The following is a 21,597-nucleotide window of genomic DNA, read 5'->3' on the forward strand; positions in this document are numbered from 1 at the left end:
AATCATCAAAAAGAACAAGCTCTGGTAAAGTAAACAGAACTTTTCAGACTCTTTTAAAGTGGCAAAACATTGAGCTGTGGAAAGCAGACTACTGGAGGATGACCAAAAGGATAATAGGTCCCAATTCATGCTGTTGATCCATGATGCAACACATCTTCAAATAAGTCGACTCTATTTCCTATCCATCACATGGAAAATTAAGTATTTAGAAAAAATAAAATGTCACTCTGGATAGTATTATGCCAACACTTTCTCTCCATTTCTATCTCAAGCTATTAAAGATTACCTGTGGCAGCATTCTTTTGTTGAAACTTGGTTAAATACATGTTCATTCCTTTCTTAAAGTCCTGAGAAAACACAATTTTTAAAATCCAGGAGAGTCAGAACTCAGAATTATAGTATATTTTGAGTACATAGTACTCAAAAACTAATTTACTCAAATTACTTGACTGTCAGATTTACTAAAACACATGTATCCCCCTAATGTCTACTACCTTCTGTTTAAAAATGCATACTCTTTGCCTTCTACTTTTGCTTTTAAGTTTTATACCAGACTTCCACCAACCCCCAAAACATATTTGCAACATCATTCATCTGAGAGACCAAAATAATCAGCATAAAAAGAAATAAAGACAAGCCAGAGTACTATCCTTATAGATTCTAGAAAAATTACTTAGGAACTTAACCTAAATAAAATCAAACTTTTTTTTTTTCATGCAAAACTCTATGGTTTCACCATAAAAGAATGGAAGATTTTTTAAATTGCTTTTTTACCTTATCCCCAATGTAGTCATGTAGCATTCGGATGACAGATGCACCTTTGCTATATGATATAGCGTCAAATATCTCGTCAACTTCAGAAGGATGGCCCACACTGACCTAGCAGACAGTGTGATTTAAGGTTATGACAGGAAGCAGACAGCCTGTAATACTGAATTACATAAAAAGCTTTCTAGGAAAACCCTTCTAAATCATAAGATACTTTTTGCCTTTAGGTGACTCATAATGTGTAATTGTTTAAAAGGGTTTAATAACTAATACTAATAAAATAGAATATATAACACAATCCCCATCATCTCTTAGGACCTGGGTTCCAATCTTGGCACTGCTTTGCTGGGAGGCAAGTCACTATTGATCTCTTTGTGGGTAGGGAAGTGAGGGTAAGGAAGGGAGAGATGAAAAACATTTGACTTCTTGCACTAATTGTAATGGCTTACAGTTACATAGGACCCTGGTTAAATATGTCAAAGTAGACTCTAAGTCTAGCTCTTTAGAGGCAAAATTTATACAGATAAACTAGCTGAAATAAGGACAGGCTAAGTCAAAAGAATTAAAATATTTATATAAAAACAGACGACAACAATAAAGAGTATGTTCAGAATTCTCTCTGAAACAACAGAATCACACTACCCAACAGCTATGGTTCCCCCACACTATTCAATAAAAATCTATTTAGTGAATGCTTATGGGTACAGAGCACTTGCTTCTACAAAGATCACAGATGTTTAAAAAGAAACTTAATTAGAACTTAGTACTGCTAGAATTTCAAGAATGGAAATATAAACTACAGAAGTAAATGACATCACCCATGCAATTTTCTTTGCAGAGTCCTAAGTACCTCTATAAACAAATTATATATTTTATTGAAAATGAGAGCAAAGGCCAATGACTGAAAATTATGTCTCACTTCAATAGGATGGCTGTTATCTAAAGCATCAAGCTCCTGGGCACGTGTGTAATCAGCAGAAACAAACTGAGTCCAGATATCATACTCTGGGAAGCAGTGGTCTACACACAGATATTCAATCCATGATGCGAAGCCTTCATTTAACCAAAGATGAGTCCACCATTCCTAAAAACAAAAGATGGAAATATATAAAGAGAACAAGATGCTTGTCACTCCACTAATTTAAAAAACTCATATGTCCCTTCCACTATACTCTAAAGCTCTTAATGAACTGAAATTCATTTCAAAACATTTAGTAAATAACTCACATCCCTGAACAAAAGAAATGCCAAGAAAAGCCAACCTGGTGACACTAGCAGTATCACCACTGCTAAGTAACTTTCTGGTACTAAAGGTAGAAAAGGAGGAAGAAGGAGGATGAAGAACACCCTAAATATGGAAAAGGGGAAGAGAGCGCGTAAATATAGGCAAGAGCCTACACTGTCATATAAAATTTAGTTTAATAAACAGTTCTCTTAAAAAAAACAGAAAGCTTATCAGGACCAAACAAGGAAAACTGGAAACTATTTCCATAATGACAGGGAAAAATCATTGTTGATTGAAAAGTTAAACTTTCTAGATAAACAGAAAAGCAGTACTGCTTATATAAGAATTATGTGAAATTAACAGAAATGTCATGGCAGTAAGTAGTTCAGTAACGCATGGTGTTTAAACATTTATGAAATATAAAATTCTCATCCGTTAATAAGAATTAACAGTGGAGTGGACAAAGAATATAATGGGTCACAGACAAAATCAACTTTTTGAAAAAGAAATCAACTTTTTAGAAAGAGATTTCAATCTAATTTTCATTAAAGTTGATTAAGTCTCAAAACACTTGTCAGTGGAGGAATTATGTAGCTTGGAAAGTTCTACTGGAAACAAAATCACCAGTTGCCCATGGAGGTGCAGATTCAAAGCCTTCGTTTATGGATGAGGACCTGATTCACCTTGAACAGGGAGTGTATGCCTGTGTACAGACTGGCTTGTAACAGGATAGTATAATGTCCTTTTAGAACCTTTTTATTTTTTTTATTTTTATTTTTTGAACTATATCAAGCCTAGCCTAACTCTTTTTATTTATTTATTTATTTATTTATTAAACTTATTTTATTTTATTTATTTATTTTTGGCTGCTTCGGGTCTTCGTTGCTGCGCGCGGGCTTTCTCTAGCTGCGGTGAGCGGGGGCTACTCTTGGTCGTGGTGCACGGGCTTCTCATTGCTGTGGCTTCTCTTGTTGCAGAGCACGGGCTCTAGGCACATGGGCTTCAGTAGTTGTGGCTCACGGGCTCTAGAGTGCAGGCTCAGTAATTGTGGTGAACGGGCTTAGTTGCTCCACGGCATGTGGGATCTTCCCGGACCAGGGCTTGAACCCGTGTCCCCTGCATTGGCAGGCAGATTCTTAACCACTGCGCCACCAGGGAAGCCCCAGAACCTTTTTATTTTTAAATAGTCCTTTTCAATTTGAAAGCCAAACTGAATGTTTTTGATATCACAGTAATAAACCCTCAATCCAATTAACTCATTAGGAAAAAAAAAAAAAAAGTTGATTAAATCTCTTATGAAAAGAAAGCAATACTATATGAATTCAGGACAAAGGACTAATGCAATGGTGAAAAACAAAAGGGCATTTTAAAATTCTGAAAAGATCAAATATTTCCAATATCAACTGATAAATGGCTATCTGTCTATATGCTTTGTGCACTTATTTAACTAAAAGCCTCCTCTGGGATAAGCTGGTACAAACCTAGTAATTTTCCAACTATCTCTAAGCCTTTGAATTTTGGTTAATGAAACAACTGACATCTAATAACTATAAGTTGCTCCAATCCAGTAAAAAGCTGTTTAAAAGCAAAATGAGAATGCACACATTTCCCCTACTAAAGTTTATTACTGGAAGTTTAAAAATAAAATCATAAAAAATAAAGTCTGCTCAACACTGAGCAAAAAAATTGTTTGGTAGCAACAAACTTGCTGCATTAGGAGAAAAGAACGTTTCTGACATATTGAATACAGGTACTAGTATACTTACTTCTGCATAAAATTATATTTCAAAATTTTTTTTTACCCCTAAGCAAAATTTTAAACATCCAAAGCAAAAAGGACAGGATTTACTTTCAAGGGCTGACTTTCTTTAGAAACTCTTTCAAATATGTAAGAGTTGCTAAATGTTTTCCTTTCTTGCTTATTTTGTGACATGTGGACTCAACTAATATCCAAACTGGGCTCTGCTCTTTGGCAGCCTAAAATGCCATCAGGGAATTTGGCTGGCTCCAGAATCTCCAGTTCTTTCTTTGCAGAGGCACTTCTAGTTCACTTATTAAACGCTGGGCTCCCAAGCTCTAACACAGTTGGCTGCTATAGATAGTACTTATTCAGAGTAAGAGGGAAAGGTCAAGACTAGAGGACAGAGATCATTCACTGCAAACATTATAATAAACAAGAACTTCAATAGGACAGTTGGAAATTTTAATATACTTCACAGTTATTCTGTTGTTTCTTTGCCTTCATTTCTGTCAAATTTCAACTTAAAATTTCAGGAAATGAAGAAAATGACCCTTAAAAACATTTCAACCTAATCAAGGATAGTTTGTCATTTATCAGGTTACTTTACAGCTAGTGAGCTACATAATATATATGACACAAGAAACTACAGTTAGTCTGAATCTCACTGCATGGAATCTCTCTATCTAAGTGGAATCTCTTCCTTTCACCCAAATTAGTATCATGACTTCCCCCGCTTGCAGGCAGTATTAAAACAGTTTAGGAAGTATTTTCTGTTGAATAAAGATTATCTACATGCTTTTGATCAACAAGAATATTCTGATAAACACTTTTCAAAGTGGACCTTTTAAAATAAAGTTTTTCAATCAAAAAACTACTTTTTTGGTACAACATTCCAGCCAAACCTGAAATACTATGTAGACAAAAAAAGGTGCAGCAGGAAAAAAATAAATATATTTGAGCACTTAAAAATATTAAATACCATAGTAACAAGATTTCCAAACCATTGATGGGCGAGTTCATGTCCCACAACCAGGGCAACCCACTGGCGTGATGAAGAACAGGAGTTTTTTGGATCAATAAGCAATGCAGTCTCCCTGTGTTTAAAAAAAAAATTTTTTTTTTAAGTATTACAATCAAAGCAGGCATGCAGAAGTGGGGGAGGGAGATTCAAACAGTAAATAAGATGGTCAAGTTAGGCTTTAAAGATGTCAAGAAAACATTTCCTCAGAGTACACAGGATAGAAAAAGTTCTGGGAAGATTAAAGACACCACTCCAATAGAATTCATAACAGAAGATCAAAGATGTGACACAAGTTTAATTATCAGTTTGTTTATAGGACAGCTGCCTGAAATTTCAGAAAAACTTTGTCTAAAGGATTAGGGATTATTGTGCTAGACAGAGAGAGAAGACAGTCCTTCCATTAAAAGAAGGGGAGCAGAAAGTGGGGGAAGATGCATTCCACAGTCCTAAAAAGAACACTGAGTAGGCTGTCCAAAACTTAGCTCACTGAAGAAGGCAACTGAAAGTAGAAGACAAAAACTTGTTTACAGACATTGCTTTTAAAATTATACAACCTACATGTTTGTATTGTGGTGACAGACATGTAAAAACTTGGCCAGAAGATATTAAATCAGGGAAAGTTCTTCAAGCTGGATATATAACTATGTAACTACTAGAAGGAAGAGAAGGCACTAAAATGAGAAACTCAGCCAAAAATACATCTACAAATGCTACTAATGCCAGATGCTCACTTTAAAATCTTATACTCTCAGATAGTAGCACCAGAGGGTGTTCATCTTCATTCTTGAAATGTTCAAGGAAGTGGGGGGAGGTAGGAAAATTTATGACAGATCATAAAGCAGAAGCTACTGAACTGTACTTAGGAGTGAAGCTCTCATGAAATCAGTGATTTAAAAAGATAAGGCAGGGTAATACATCATTAACATACCTATAAGTAACAAGGCCCCAGTTCTCCATGGCACCTTCATAAAATAAATATAAAAATTTATTGATATTTATATATACTTCTTCTTGAAAAATCATAAAATTCAAAAAAAGTTATTACAATTCATCAATAAAATGAAATTTACTTTACCAGCTGCAAAGTCTGCAATAGCAATGAGATCAATTTTAGGTAGAGGATAAGGAACATTGAAGTAGTCCTTATAAAAAGGCAGAGTTTTAGCAGCAACCTATAAAAGTATAGACAAAAGAACCATCTGATAAATCTTACTGTCATTCATATAGAAATCCACAAAGGAATCCTGTTGCAAGCCAAATATCTCAAGTTACTAGAAACCAACCCTGGGGAGCCCCACCTCCAAACAGTGCTTTAGCCCTAAGCTTTGTATGTCAGCCAAACTTTAATCCATTTATAATTCAGTATGAAAAGTATAATTACATATTTTCCCACCCACTCTCCGGGTAAATAAATTCTACTCTAATATTTTCTTAATCATTATCTTGTAAAATGTTAATAAAACACCAAAGTTGCTAGTTCCCAGATTCTATTAAAAGTAAAACCAAAGTAGTACATGAAATTTCAGATTAAATTATAAATAATTGTACTAATAATTGATCAGAAATGTAAATTCCCCAACCTGGAGTTATGGACTGTTGGAACAATCCTCTTCAAGTACATTTACCTCTAACGCAAATTTTCCTTGCTCTGCTTTGCCAACAGGGGTGTAAACACGGACACACACACCATCTTTTGACCTTGTTTCTACAAAGTCATATTCACCCACAACAAATGCCACCAGATACGTAGACATGACAGGTGTGCGAGCAAACTTCACTTCCACTACATTTTCATCATCAGGATATGGTTTCCGATCAATTACATTCTTAAAAAAAAAAAAAGGAAAATTTAACAGATTTACATTAAATACCTTAGAGCAAACACTAGCCAAAAACTCTAGGCTTTGGGGCCTTTTCTTCCCCCTTTCCAGCACTGCTTACTTCTCTATCCTAATTCATCCAGTGCTATTATGCTATCAAGATCTTTCCTACTAAGAAGGAAAGTCACCTGATAAAGCATTCACACTAAGAAACTGGAGCCTAAAGTGTTAAAACTTCCAAGGATTTGTATGAAAAAAGAAGCAACTTTTCTTGAATACCTATTAATATGCCAGATACTGGGATGTTTTAAGACCTCAATACTTTTCAAGTGAATGAAGGAAAGGAGACAACAAATATTAATGAAAATAAAATGTAATTGTGGAATCAGACATTTCAAAGGGTACAGATTTCTAGATTTAGAGCATTCTCTGTACCAAGGCTGGCTCTAAACAAATTTGTCACAAAATCTCCACTTTACCTTTGGAGTCCCCTAATTTCCCTTTGGTGTTCTCCCTCTTTTTCCTATTCAGGCTCTCAGTTTCCTCAAGGTCTCTCTATTCTTTCTTCCAAGTAAGACTTATTCAAGAATTGATCTGATAAATTCATTCATACTAAATTGTAAATGAACATTTCAGTGTAATATATTAGCTTCCTCTCTGAGAATATTTGAGAAGAGAATCTATGGAATTCTCTCCACCAATAAAGGAGGCAAAAGCCAGTTATTTTCAGGTGCAGCAGGCATTTCCAAGTTCCCTAGACTCCTATTATAAGCCACAAGCTACTCTATGTCTTAAGTAAGGCAGTCTTAGACAATACACTTCAAGTAGTGAATGCTTACTCTATTATGAATGAGGATCAACGACATCAGTGAAGGGAGCACATTCCAAGAATACAATCAGCCAAAAACCTAAATACACTTCATTATGTGGCTATATCTTTTGGCATTTAATAAGAATATCAGATTTTTTTTCTTTCAGGTAATATTTATTAAACTCATTTCTTATTTAGGTTTCCAAATTGAAGGAATTAGATGATCTTGTTAATATAGTTTATAAAGAATTTCTTCCAGGAGGGGGAAACTCCCCAAATAAGGCAATAAAGAAAAAGAAGGCTTTTCAGAAATTAAGAGAACTAACATTTGTGTTCCAATTATGTGTTAAGCACTGTGCTGGGTGGTTTCATGCTATCCCATCTAATCAGCAAACTAAATATGCTCAATGCTTATTCAAAATATGAATATACTCACAAACACAAACATACCATGTTTGATAAAGCTACTCTGTCTTTAGGAACAACCAGTGAGATATCAAAAGTTGCTTTGATGGCAGGCTCATCCCAGCAAGGAAAAGCTCTCCGGGCATCAGTAGCCTTAAGAAAAGAATATGAAATATAAAATATCACAGAATTAACCTACCAGACTATTTCATGAAATAACAGACATTTCTTTCTTTCTATCATTTGTTCATTCACTTTTTCAAATATTTATTTTCTACTCAGTGCCAGGCAACAAGCTAGGCGTTGACTACAAAGAAAACACAAGGTTTACTATCATTGCCACATCAGCAATTATCCAAGAACTAGGTCTGCTATAGAGCTTAATAATTTATAGTATTAGAATAATTGACAATTATATTTTTGTTTTTATTAAAACATTTCAATATTTCAAATTAAAGGCAAATGGCTTTATCTATAATGTCAACACAACACAGAGCACAGGAAGGTTAACAGTATACTACTGTAAGGATTCAACAATGGGAAAATATGACTGGTTGCCTCTCTAGCTTTGATTTCAAAATAAAAATAAAAATATCTTCAGAATTTTTTATGTGCTTTGTTCTTTATCTGGAATGGTAGCAATAGGAACAAAGACAGATGCTGTATCAGTTCCAAACAGGTCATTTGTTTAAAGGCACTTCCATATACAACACATAAAACTGTCACCATTTGACCTACCTTTTGAAAGAGATCTCATTCTTTCTTTAAAAATAAAAAAGAGCAAACTTGTTAAAGCAAAATAAGATTAGTGGTGCAGTAGAATATCAGTTATAAAAGAAAAAATCTTTAATAAAATAGAAATAGAACCATTGACAAGATTCTGTATCTTAAAAAGTAACAAAATATGCAAAGGTAGAGGAAGCACATACTTCTGAAAAAGGATTTCTCCAAGGAAAAACATGAGATGGCTGATTGCACTCTCAAAGAAACTAAATAAATTATGAATTCTACTAAAGAATAAATAAGACTAAAGATGTTTAAAAAAAGAATAAATAAGACATTTGGAAAAGTAAGTAGAGTGTAAAGAAAGAAATGCACAGAAAAATTCAAATTAGGAGCAACAGCAGTAAATAAATGTATTTATATTAGAGGAAATTAAATGAATGACATAGATAGTAAGATTTAAGTTTCCAAAATATCCAAAGGACAAAGTGATAAAAGCAATCAAAGGTACATTTGGGGGATAGACACTAGAGCTAAATCTATTATTAAATGATGTTCCTGAAGAAGAGATCAGAACAGAAACCATGATGAAGATGCAATAGAAGAAAATACTGCTACACTGAAGAAAGCTCTGAATATGAACATCAATAGGGTTCACCAATTATTAAAAGTTAATGAAAAGTGAACACCTGGTGAAAAATTTTAATTTTTACGTACAAAGAAATAATTTAACAAGCAATCAGGAAGAAAATAAAACAAAATTTTAAAATGTGTTACCCTACAAAGGGAGAAGAAACATTCTAGTCTGACTCCTCCCCCTCGACAAAATGAGACATGAAAGACTTTAGAACAATATTTATGCACCTTTGAAAGAGAAAAATTGTAAGCCAATTGTACCACTCTTATCACTGAAGAAGTTGGGCTTATTACTCACTGTAGCAAGGGAAAAACTCACATCAAAAGAAACCATGGGGTATCTCAGTAAGAGTCTAAGAAAGAAACAATTATGTGATTTTGGATTTGGCTGAATGATTTGGAGGAGGATTTAAGAAGAAAGGATTCATTCTAAGTTGGGTGCTATCAGAAAGTGGAGGCAATTTTATGAGTGGGTATCTCAATAACTGTTATTTATCTATGGAGAGGGCAGACTACATCAAGCCTAAAACTGCAACTGGTAAAGAAGCAGCAGTCACTCATTTTAACCAAGAGAGAGAGTTGTTTGTCTTTTGTGATTAACAAAGTGAACTTGTTTTTGTCTATGCTTGGATGAAATTATGAACTGCCCTTGTTTTATCTCACTTTATCATGGTCTCGGAGTAACCTTGTCTGAGGTTGGCATTCTATGATACTGTTTATGTCCAACAGGAAAACAACATGGACTAGCTTTCAGTGCTAGGACAACTTCTGGATGTCAGGGGCTGCTCTTTTTTTCTTTTTCCCCCCAACAAATCTCTTACATGCTCAGTAAAACTGGTCATGTATAAAGGCAAATGAAAGATTTTCAGATATGCAAAGACTCAGGAAGTATACCACTCACATACCCTCTCTTAAAAAAAAATCATTTGGAGACACACTCCAGCCAACCATTCCAGGATGAAGAAGTGCTCAAAAGGGCTAGAGATAAGCACTGGAATCACACTCACACTCATACACACATACATACAGGTAACAAAATTATATTTAAATAGATAGGTCTATATCTATATATATCCATATATAACTATATATACAGACATACAGGTAACAAAATTTAAATACCTGGATTGCTTTTATACTCTGTACCTCTTTTTGTACCTGTGGCTTTTCCTACTAAATTAATAGTGGTACTGTTATAAATAAAATCATTCCCCAGCCCACACCCCTAATTCTCTCTCATATAACAGAGATAACTGGCTGAATATAAAATAAAAATTCCAAAATCAATAATACAATTATGGCCAAAGGCACCTAAGCCTCAAATAATCACGCAAATAATAGAATTAGACCTTTGTCAGAATGTCTAATTTAAGATCATAATATATTAAAGAATACCATACCTCAAACTGTGTGACAGCAGCATAGCGCACCTCTCCAGAAGGGGTAGTATATTTACTTCTATAGAAACCTTTCATTTTATCATTCAGCTCTCCAACAAAATCTATCTTTAAAGTTCCTGTACCTGTGATTGAAGATAAATGAAAACATTTTCATGGAGATATTAAGTACAAGTTATCAAAAGTGTGTCCCTAAAACACTAATTCAGCTGGCTATTGACAATGTTCAAATCATTCCTTCCTTTCTCAAATACTCCTCCTGGCAATGGAGAGAATACAGTATTTACTAAAGTAAATGGCAGACTAATCCTAAAGTAAACCTTAAAATCATGTTTAGGATGACTGCTTAGAAAGTTCTTTAATTTTACTAACTTAGTCTCAAATGACCAATACATGAAGATAAAAGCAGGAAAAGAAATGAACATTTATTATTAAATGTATGACAAGCTATTGTGCATTGGTGCTTTAAAAATATTTAGTTGGGTAGGTATTGTCTCCATTTTTTCAGATGAAGAAACTGAGCCTGAAAAGTTAAATAACTTGCCCAAGGTCACACCATTAGTAAGTAGCAAGAATAAGATTAAAAACTTAGGTCTGTTTAATCCAAAGTTCATGCTCTCTACCAATTATACCATGTAAATTGGTCCTTTTAGATGACTTCATGCCAATTATTCTATTATTAAGACAAGACACAGATGTTCAATCCAAATGGAACACTGATTCCATACATTTGTAAGGAACTATAGAGAAGACCAATGATTTGATCAGCAACAGGGCATCAAACAAACTTTTACAGTTACCTCAATCATTTGAAATCTAATAATATTAAAGAAATAAATTTTAATCAATAATTATTAAATGCAAATTAAAATGCAATCTGAATACATATACTATTGTTATATAAGAGCAAAATCAATTTAGACAAAATGGGAGTTTCTATTTTGTTTTGTTTTTTACTGAAGTGTAGTTGATTTACAATGTTGTGGCAACCTCTGCTGTACAGCAAAGTGACTCAGTTATACACAGAGAAGTTCTTTTTTTTATATAAAATGTGAGTTTTGGACTTCCCTGGTGGTGCAGTGGTTAAGAATCCGCCTGTCAATGCAGGGGACACGGGTTTGAGCCCTGATCCAGGAAGATCCCACATGCCATGGAGCAACTAAGCCCGTGCGCCACAACTACTGAGCCTGCGCCCTAGAGCCTGCAAGCTACAACTACTGAGCCCATGTGCCTAGAGCCCATGCTCTGCAACAAGAGAAGCCACCGCAATGAGAAGCCCACGCACCATAACGAAGAGTAGCCCCCGCTCACCACAACTAGAGAAAGCCCGCACACAGCAATGAAGACCCAACGCAGCCAAAAATCAAATACATAAATTTAAAAAAAGAAAAAAGAAAGAGAAGAAAATTGAGTTTTTATGAGTATACATACAGTTGACCCTTGAATAATGAAGAGGTTAATCCACCTATTACTATACAGGGCCCTCCATATCCGCAGTTCCTCCACATCTCCTAATTCAACCATCTTTGGACTGTGTGGTACAGTATTTACTACTGAAAAATATCTGAGTGTAAACGGACCCGTGCAGCTCAAACCTGTGTTGTTCAAGCATCAACTATGCTCTCTTTCGCTAACAGAAAAAAGATTATCACTATTATCTAGTAGTCGTCTACTAAATTCAGATGCATGACAAAACAATAATCCCATTCTACATTTTACAAATCCAGTCACAAAAAAAAAAACCCAAAATGTTGACTTTGTAATAGATCCCTTTAAAGTGTCTATTTATAAAAGAATCTAGAGCATGGGAATCTAACAAGTCAGATACAGTATGACTATAAAGTAATTAGCCACTTATATCAAAACTTTTATATCCTAATGTTTCAAACTGTCATTTTGGAATGCTGTAGAGCAATGACACTGACATTGTTCGAAATGTTCTTGACTCTCTCTCTGACATATCCTTTTGGATGTTCTCAAAGTCATGTCTTCACCTTCCAAAACTGAACTTGCTTTTTGGAAAGGTCCAAGTCATGAAGAGTTCAAGTCTACAGAATATGTGAGTGACAAATTGCAATCTATTTCTAGACAAAACACTAATTGTGTCTAAGAAATAATTAAACTGATTTTCTTATGTGCCTCAAACTGGCTCTGAAAATAATTTCAAGTGAAAATTTCAGAACTTTGCAGCAAAGTCACCACTAAAGAAAGTACCACATTCTTAAATTAATCGTGCTGGGAAAATAAAACAAAACAACTCAATTGAAGGTCCAATGAATAGACATTTGTGATAGTTTTTATTTTTTTTAAACCAGACATTCTGTCTGAAGGGGTCAATAAATGCTTTTTTCTTTTTTTCTTTATATTTATTTATTTTATTTATTACTTATTTTGGCTGTGCCAGGTCTTAGTTGCGGCATGCGAACTCTTAGTTGCGGCATGCTTGTGGGATCTAGTTCCCCGACCAGGAACCAAACCCAGACCCCCTGCATTGGGAGCACAGAGTCTTACCCACTGGACCACCAAGGAAGTCCCAATACTTTTTACTTTTAAAGAGAACGATAGATTACTGGGACGGTAAATAAGAATACAGTAAAAGAATCTGAAAGAATTCTAAATGATTGATACTAAAGAATTTAGCTATAAATAATAAAAAATTTCTATTTTCATTAGGAATTCACTGATTTTTTTTTTAATATTTATTTATTTTCTTTATATTTTTGGCTACGTCAGGTCTTCGCTGCGGCGCTCGGGCTCCTCTCCAGTTGCTGCATGCAGGCTTCTCTTTAGTTGTGGTGTGCAGGCTCCAGAGCATGCAGGCTCTGTAGCTTGTGGCATGCGGGCTCTCTCCTTGATGTGCGCGGGCTCAGTAGTTGTGATAAGCGGGCCTAGTTGCCCCGCAGCATGTGGGATCTTAGTTCCCCGACCAGGGATCGAACCTGCGAACCCTGCATTGGAAGGCAGATTCTTTACCACTGGACCACCGGGGAAGTCCCTCACTGATTTTTTTTTTTAAAAGCAGATGTGTTCACATTAATAAAGTTTACAAGGAATATCTATTAGATTACAAAAACCCCTTTAAAGATAACTGTTTGATGGAACTTTATGTTACAATTCCATAAATGGAATTGGCCAGTCTGTTTTCCCTAAGTCAGCTGTTAACATGTCTTTTATATAACTCATATTCCACAGTAAATCTACTTTTGACTTTTCCTATTTGGAATAAAAGTGGATTTAAAACTCAAAACTAAATAAGAAAGGCTGCTTACACTTTTACTTGGTTTTAAATCTCCAAGGTCATCATACTATATAGCAAGATATTGACAGTGACCACTTCCAAAAAGTGGCATACTAAACAAAATATAAATTATTGGGAAGGGCTATTACCTGAAATTAAAACACAAGTTTAAGTTTTTTTAATATATTAATAAATTTAGTGTCACATTATACAATACTAATTACAAAGTATCTGCTATTGATATAGTAGAATTTTAGGGCAAGAACAGGAGGAAAAAGGACTTCATGATAAATTTCATTTATGAAATTTATACCATATTGACAAACCAATTGCCAGAAAGTCTGATTTTATACCTATTTTCACACATAATTGACACTGCTTCCTCAAATTAGATACCTTATTTGAATATCCAATGTACGCAATATTTACCTGCTTGGGGTACTAAGCCTCTTAAAATATACAATAAGCTCATTTATTAATTAAACAACTGAAAAATTAGGACCTCCTCCAAAAACCTAATTTGTTTATTAAAGCTTAGGAGAGTATAATGATTGTTGTAAAACCTGAAGTAATAAAATTATTAAAAATTAAATTATTAAACATTTAATGAGCCTACCAAACACTATGAAATTTAAGACAGATTACTCTATATAAAGAGAAAATAAAGGCCTCTGCCTTTCTGTCACCATTTCTTATGATCCTGTTTTCCACTCTTCAAAATGTTAACATCTTCTAGTGTTTCTCCAAATGAACGTCACTCTACAGGATCCTTAACCATCGATTCTGAGGTTGTTAGGCCTTACAATGATCATGGTAAGTTGACCACTATTCTAGAATGGTGCCAATTTCAGAAAAGAAGATATTTTACTTAGCTATATAATATTTGGCATGACTGTTAAGTTTGAAGAGGTTAAACACAAAGGTTACTAATATCCTCCTGATATATGTTCAATATTTACTCCATTACCAGAAGAGAGACCACTTAAAATTTGAAAAAATAAGGACTTTATTCTTAAAGCAAAGAATGACTGGGTAACTTTGACCCAGAGAATCTTGGGAAAATGTGAAAGCCAGTGATTTTTTTGAACAGATATTTATAGATATTCAATAATTTAATATAGTCACATCTGCAAATAAGATTTTTTAATTCTAATATTCGTATCAATTACTTATGTATATCATTATATTAGCTAAAAATCTCCAAAACTCTGTCAAATGATAGTATACTAATGGTCATAACCTTCACTGACTTGTTCCTGCTTTTATTAGAAATGACTTAATTTACCATGTCTACTGTAAACAGTCCTTATCAAGAATGATGCAGCTCTTATATACTGATAATAAATGAACTCATATATATAAGGGGAAAAGAAGAAGGGTACAGAATATGTATGACATGCTAACTTCTGTGTTCTTAAATGGTACATACATAAATGCTTATAAAAGCACGGAACAGTTTTGAAAGGATACATAGGAAACTTATCACTTCTGAGAAGTGGAGCTGAGAGAGGAAGACAGGATAGAATGACAAACAAATTATCACTATATATTATTTGAATTTCAAACCATGTCCATGTATTACATTTTTTAATATTTAATTTAAAAAATAAAAAGAGCATAATGTGGTGGTTAGAAGTGCAAAGTTTTTAGTTAAACTGCTGGTGTTCAAATTCAGACTCCGCCTGAGTTTATTTAACTTAAATAACTTGCCCAAGGTCAACAGCTACTAAGTCATTTTTATTTCATTAATTCCTGCTCTTAAATCTTTATCTCTTCTACTTTCTTCAAGCTACCTATTCTTTTTGTCTAATTTTGCTCTTGATGCTTACTTAGCTAATTAATTTTCAGTCTTCCTTCTTAGCTAAATATACTCTCTGAGAATGTTTTACCTGCATCCCACATGCTTTGTAAGTAGTAATTTCATTATTCAGTTCTAAATATTTTCTAATTTCCCTAACAAATATTCTTTGACTCATTAATTTTCAGAGGTATCATTTTTCCAAAGAAGGAATTTTTTTGTTTCTCTTTTGCAACTAACTTTTTTATCTTTTCACAGTGTGAACATAGAATATAGTCTGTAATGATACAGATTTTAATTTTTTTAAAAGTTCATGTTATTTCTATCAAAATAATATTTCATAGTTTAAAACCTCATATAGTTCTACAGGCTTACATATATAAGCTGCAGGCACCTGCCCAATGCCACTTACTCCCTACACTTGCCTCAGTAGCAACTCTGTGATTTCTAAATACCTTGCTCATTTAGCTATTTTTTCATTTTACAATTTTACACACTCTTTTCTTCCTACTATAAAAAGTGAAGTGGGGCTTCCCTGGTGGTGCAGTGGTTACAAATCCACCTGCCAATGCAGGGGACACGGGTTCGAGCCCTGGTCTGGGAGGATCCCACATGTTGCGGAGCAACTAAGTCCGTGCACCACAACTACTGAGACTGTGCTCTAGAGCCCACGAGCCACAACTACTGAAGCCCACACATCTAGAGCCCATGCTCCGCAACAAGAGAAGCCACCGCAATGAGAAGCCCGCACACCGCAACGAAGAGTAGCCCTCGCTCGCCGCAACTAGAGAAAGCCCGCGTGCAGCAACGAAGACCCAACACAGCCAAAAATAAAATAAATAATAAAAATAAATACGTTTTTTAAAAAAACAGTAAAAAGTGAAGTGTAGCTAAACTACATCTCCACTCCTACATCTTTTACAAAGAATTAAATTTTCTGTAACCTTCCAAATCTGCAAATATTTTATTCTCTTTAACTTCACAGTTTGGCTAAGCACAGAATTCTAGATTGAAAATCAGATTCACTCATAATTTTGAAGGAACGGCCATACTAGAGTCTAGTTTCCACTGTTCCTGATGGTAAACCTACTGCTATTCTGATTCCTGAACTTTGAAGGTAATCTGTCAGTCTTCCTTCCTTCCTCCCAAGTCCCTCACCTCGGGTAGAAACTCTTTGAGAATCTCACTTTACCCCTGAAAGTTCTAAAATTTCCTTTGATGTGGGACTTTTTACATTTGAGTCAGTCCCTCTCAGTAGTGTATTTTTTTCAAACCTAAGGCTCCTGCCCCATCCGTTCAGAGAAATGTTCATGTTTTGTGTCTTTCATCATTTCCCCTTACCATCTTCTCTGTCCTCTCTTTCACTAGATGGATGCCCAGTCCTGCTAGATTGGTCCTCCAATTTTCCTAATTGGAAGATGCCTCTATTTCATCTTCTACAACTTCTTTTGGTTTTTTACTTGTAATGTATTAAAATTTCCAAAAGTTTTCTTACTCTATTCCATACTGTCCTTATTTAATGAATGTAATATTAATAATACTTCTAAGGATATTAATCTGTTTGGGTTTTTTGAGGCTTTCTTTTCATTTGTCTTTGCTTCTTCCAAGTTCCTATATTTCTCTTATACTTATTGTTTTGCTTTTTGCTTTATGTTTCATATTAGAAGTTTTATCAAATGTCTGGTAATTGTTGTGACTTTGGGCTTGGCCATGCTATTTGCTTTGGCCAATGAAATGTGAATGGACATCACCATCCACGCAGAAGCTTTAAATGTGTCTTTGTGGTTTGGCCCTGTCCCCACCCCTGAGCTTCTGCCTTCTGCCATGTGAGAGAACAGCATGCTGCAGATAGTAGCTACTCACTACAGAGCCTGGAATGAGCAGACTTGTGAGCTTAGTGGTGCTCAGTAAAGTTGGCAATATGGCTGCAGATGATCAGCAGTCCTCAGGGCCATGTGTAAACAAGAAATATTTGTTGCAAGCCACTGACATTTGTGATCCCATCTGTGGGTTAAAATGTACACATACACTTATGGAATATTTCTAGAAAGAAATAGAATATTTCTGGAAGGATTAGTAGACAATGGAAGTAGAAGGGGTCAAAGAGAGGGAATCTCAATTTTCAGGTTATATTCTTCAGTATCTTTTAATACATGTTCATGGCAAGCATTTGTTTTTATAATAATTTCACACAAAAATAATCTTAGTTAGAAAAAGACAAAATGAAAGGTCTTTTAAGAGTATCAAAATAAAAGACAAAATTTCTCCAATTTAAAATTTTTCTTAAAATACTTTTATATTAAGGGAATATATTCTCAATATAAAAATTATGGAAACCAGAGAAAGGTATGACTAAGAATAAAAATCATCAATTATGTCAACAACCAGACATATAATTTCATTTGTACCATTTTAGAGATCTGATTCATCACCTTGTATATGTAATTTTGTATTCTGCTTTTCAATTTTACATTATAATAAGTACTTTACAGTGTTAAGAATTCACAAACCTCACTTTTAATTGCTATATATATTCCACCATACATATATGTCATAATTAGCTTAATCATTCCCTTAGTGTTGGACAAATGTATTAATTCTTATTTTTTACTACCTTAGGTAACGTCTCAATAGACATTTCTAGGCATAAAGTATCTCCTGTATTTATGACTTTTCTTTAGGATATATTCCTATTACCAGAATTGCTGGGTCAAAGACATGAACATGTTTAGGCTCTTAATACATACTGCCAGACTGCTTTCCAAATAAATTACATGGATTTACATTCTTACCAGTAATATGAGGCAGTCACATCATTGAGAATCATTTTTTTACTTCAGCTTATATGACAGGCAAAAACTGATATATCAGTAGCTGTTGTTTTAATATTTCTCATTACTAGGAGGGCAAATATCTTTTCACATATTTATTATTTATTTGCATTTTCTTTCATACAAATTATCTGTGGCTTTTCATTTGCTCACTAATCAAAGTCTTAGTGCTTTACCAATTGATTTGTATATAATTTCTTCCATTATATTAAGCTCAGAACGTCTAGTTTCTTTGTGCTTTTATATAGCACATATAGTAACATATCAACGAATCTTTCCATCCATGCCCTCACTAGCATAATAGCTCTCTAATCTCTGGTTGTATCTCAGAATCATCTGTGGGACATTCATCTCAGAGATTTGGATTCAATTAGTAGAAGATGGAGCTAGGTAGATATATTTTTAAAAAACTGAAAAGGTGAAAACAATGCATTATGTTCTATGTTTTTTATTTTTTCTGGTGGCCCAAAAGTTGAAGTGCACCTGACTCTGTCTAAAGCTCTGTCTTAATACTTAATCTCCTTAAAACACTGAGTTAAAAAAAACAAGGGCATACGATAAATTTTTCTGGAAGATGTCACTATTCATAACAGGATTTTACGAAAGCCATTTCTCCTACCTGGTTGGAGAGTACTAGGAAAAGACAAGGTGACTTTTTCATCTTCATTCTGATAGTTAAATCCTGTAGCATGTATTTCTGGAATGGAAAAAAAAAATTACTTCACAAATCTGACTGGACTGATAAGACCAAATCCAGACGGCAGCAATTAACATTTTCAAGAGCAAAATCTCTACTAAAACTAAATATTCTTAATTTAATAAATTAAGTTCCTATTAACAAGAGTATCATTTCAAAGTAACCTGTTTTAGGCTATGTAACCTAAGTTAAATATGCTCCTTAGAAACAATTACACATCCTATATTAATTCACAAAACTTTTATGATATAAGGGAAATAGGGCTGCTATAAATATGAAAAGGTTTTCTACCGGATTCCCAGACACGTTTCATTCTCATCTTTGTGTGACTATGATACTGCTTTATATGTTGCAGTCTTACTCATGAACATTTGAAATACTGAGCAGATTGCTAAGATTTCGGTGTTAAAGATATATCAGTGAAAGTTCTGTCCCCCACCCAAACACAGGTAACAATTCCAACAAGATAGAAATCATATTTCCAGTGAAATTCTTTGCTGTTACATTTTACAGAAATAAAGAAGGTGAAAACAGGTGTGTGGATTAAATTAAGACTTTGATTTATTCCCTACCAGGAGTGAGAAGAGTCTGCTTGTTTAACTGATACTTCAGAATGCTTAGTTGACACTTTAGGAAAAGAGCTAAGTAGATCAACTCCCAACCACATCATATCCCCATTCCAAAAGAAAAACTGCCCAAAGAGGTAGCCTTAATAAGCACTTGAAAAGATGCTCAACATCTTTAACCATCAGGGAAATGCAAATCAAAACCACAATGAGATACCACTTAACACCCACTAGGATGACTATAACCTAAAAGATAGACAATAATAAGGTTTAAGGGAGGATGTAGAGAATTTGGAACCCTCATACATTGCTGATAGGAATGCAAAAATGTTTCCAAATGCTATGAGAGGGACTTCCCTGCTAGCGTAGTGGTTAAGAATCCACCTGTCAATGCAGGGGACACGGGTTTGATCCCTGGTCCGGGAAGATCCCACATGCCATGGAGCAACTAAGCCCGTGAGCCACAACTACTGAGCCCGTGGACCTAGAGCCCGTGCTCCACAACAAGAGAAGCCACCGCAAGGAGAAGTCCGCACACTGCAACAAAGAGTAGCCCCCACTCGCTGCAACTAGAGAAAGCCCACGCGCAGTGACAAAGACCCAGCGCAGCCAAAAAAACAAACAAAAACAAATGCTATGGGAAACAGTCTGGCAGTTCCTCAAAAGATTAAATACAGAGTTACCATATAACCCAGAAATCCCACTCTTAGATTATAACCAAGAGAAATGAATACATATGTCCATACAAAAATTTATACACAAATGATCTTAGTAGCCAAAAAGTAGGAACAACCCAAATGTCCAACAATTGATGGACAGATAAAATGTGATATACAATGGAATATTATGCTACAACAAAAAGAAACGAAGTGCTGATATATGCTACAATATGGATATGCCTTGAAAATATTATGCTGAGTGAAAGAAACCAGACACAAAAGGCCACATGTTTATATGAAATGTCCAGAATAGGCAAATCCACAGAGACAGAAAGTAGACTAGCCGTTGCCTAGGGCTGGAAGGTCATGCAGAAATGCGAAGTGACTGCTCATGGGTACTTTCCTTTTGGGATGATGAAAATGTTCTAAGGGACTATCCTGGTGGTCCAGTGGTTGAGAATCCGCCTTCCAATGCAGGGACGCAGGTTCAATCCCTGGTCGGGAACTAAGATCCCACATGCCGCGGGGCAACTAAGCCCATGCGCTGCAACTGCTGAGCCAGTGCACCTCAACTAGAGAGGCTGCATGCCACAAAATACAGAGCCCACGTGCCACAACTACAGAGCGCACGCACTCTGGAGCCTGCACGCCACAACTAGAGAGAAGCCCTCGTGCCGCAACTAGAGAGAAGCCCGCATGCCGCAACGAAGAGCCCACATGCCGCAATTAAGACCCGACGCAGCCAAATAAATAAATAAATTTTTTTTAAAAAAAGGGGAAGAAAATGCTCTAATTGATTCCGACGATGGTTGCACAACTCTGTGAATATATTAAAAAACCACTGAATTGAACTGTATGGTGTGTGAATTATATCTCAATAAGCTATTATTAAAAGAGAGGTAGCCTTACCAGTCACAGGCTTAAGTTTGATATGGGTAACAGTGATTCAAATTTTTTTTTTTTTTTTTAGTATAACACACACACAAGGTTTTAATTTATTTATTTTTATTTATTTATGGCTGTGTTGGGTCTTTGTTTCTGTGCGAGGGCTTTCTCCAGTTGTGGTAAGCCGGGGCCACTCTTCATCGCGGTGCGCGGGCCTCTCACTATCGCGGCCTCTCTTGTTGCGGAGCGCAGGCTCCAGACGCGCAGGCTCAGTAATTGTGGCTCACGGGCCCAGTTGCTCCGCGGCATGTGGGATCCTCCCAGACCAGGGCTCGAACCCGCGTCCCCTGCATTGGCAGGCAGACTCTCAACCACT

At 35.2% G+C, this 21,597-nt stretch overlaps 1 protein-coding gene across 1 annotated transcript in view; it reads right to left on the reverse strand.

Moving 5' to 3' along the window:
- The window catches only part of NPEPPS (aminopeptidase puromycin sensitive), a 103,117-nt gene that overhangs the window by 23,205 nt on the left and 58,315 nt on the right, over positions 1 to 21,597 (reverse strand). Inside the window, exons 3-12 of the mRNA XM_068529835.1 lie at positions 19,034 to 19,111; positions 10,551 to 10,672; positions 7,837 to 7,944; positions 6,381 to 6,581; positions 5,831 to 5,927; positions 5,684 to 5,717; positions 4,714 to 4,828; positions 1,688 to 1,852; positions 775 to 879; positions 287 to 347 (exon numbers count right to left, since the gene is read on the reverse strand). Of these exons, the coding sequence (XP_068385936.1) occupies positions 287 to 347; positions 775 to 879; positions 1,688 to 1,852; positions 4,714 to 4,828; positions 5,684 to 5,717; positions 5,831 to 5,927; positions 6,381 to 6,581; positions 7,837 to 7,944; positions 10,551 to 10,672; positions 19,034 to 19,111 (1,086 nt within the window). The remainder of the gene's footprint in view (positions 1 to 286; positions 348 to 774; positions 880 to 1,687; positions 1,853 to 4,713; positions 4,829 to 5,683; positions 5,718 to 5,830; positions 5,928 to 6,380; positions 6,582 to 7,836; positions 7,945 to 10,550; positions 10,673 to 19,033; positions 19,112 to 21,597) is intronic.

This window comes from Eschrichtius robustus, chromosome 20 (genome assembly GCF_028021215.1).
Source record: "Eschrichtius robustus isolate mEscRob2 chromosome 20, mEscRob2.pri, whole genome shotgun sequence".
Lineage (NCBI taxonomy): Eukaryota > Metazoa > Chordata > Mammalia > Artiodactyla > Eschrichtiidae > Eschrichtius > Eschrichtius robustus.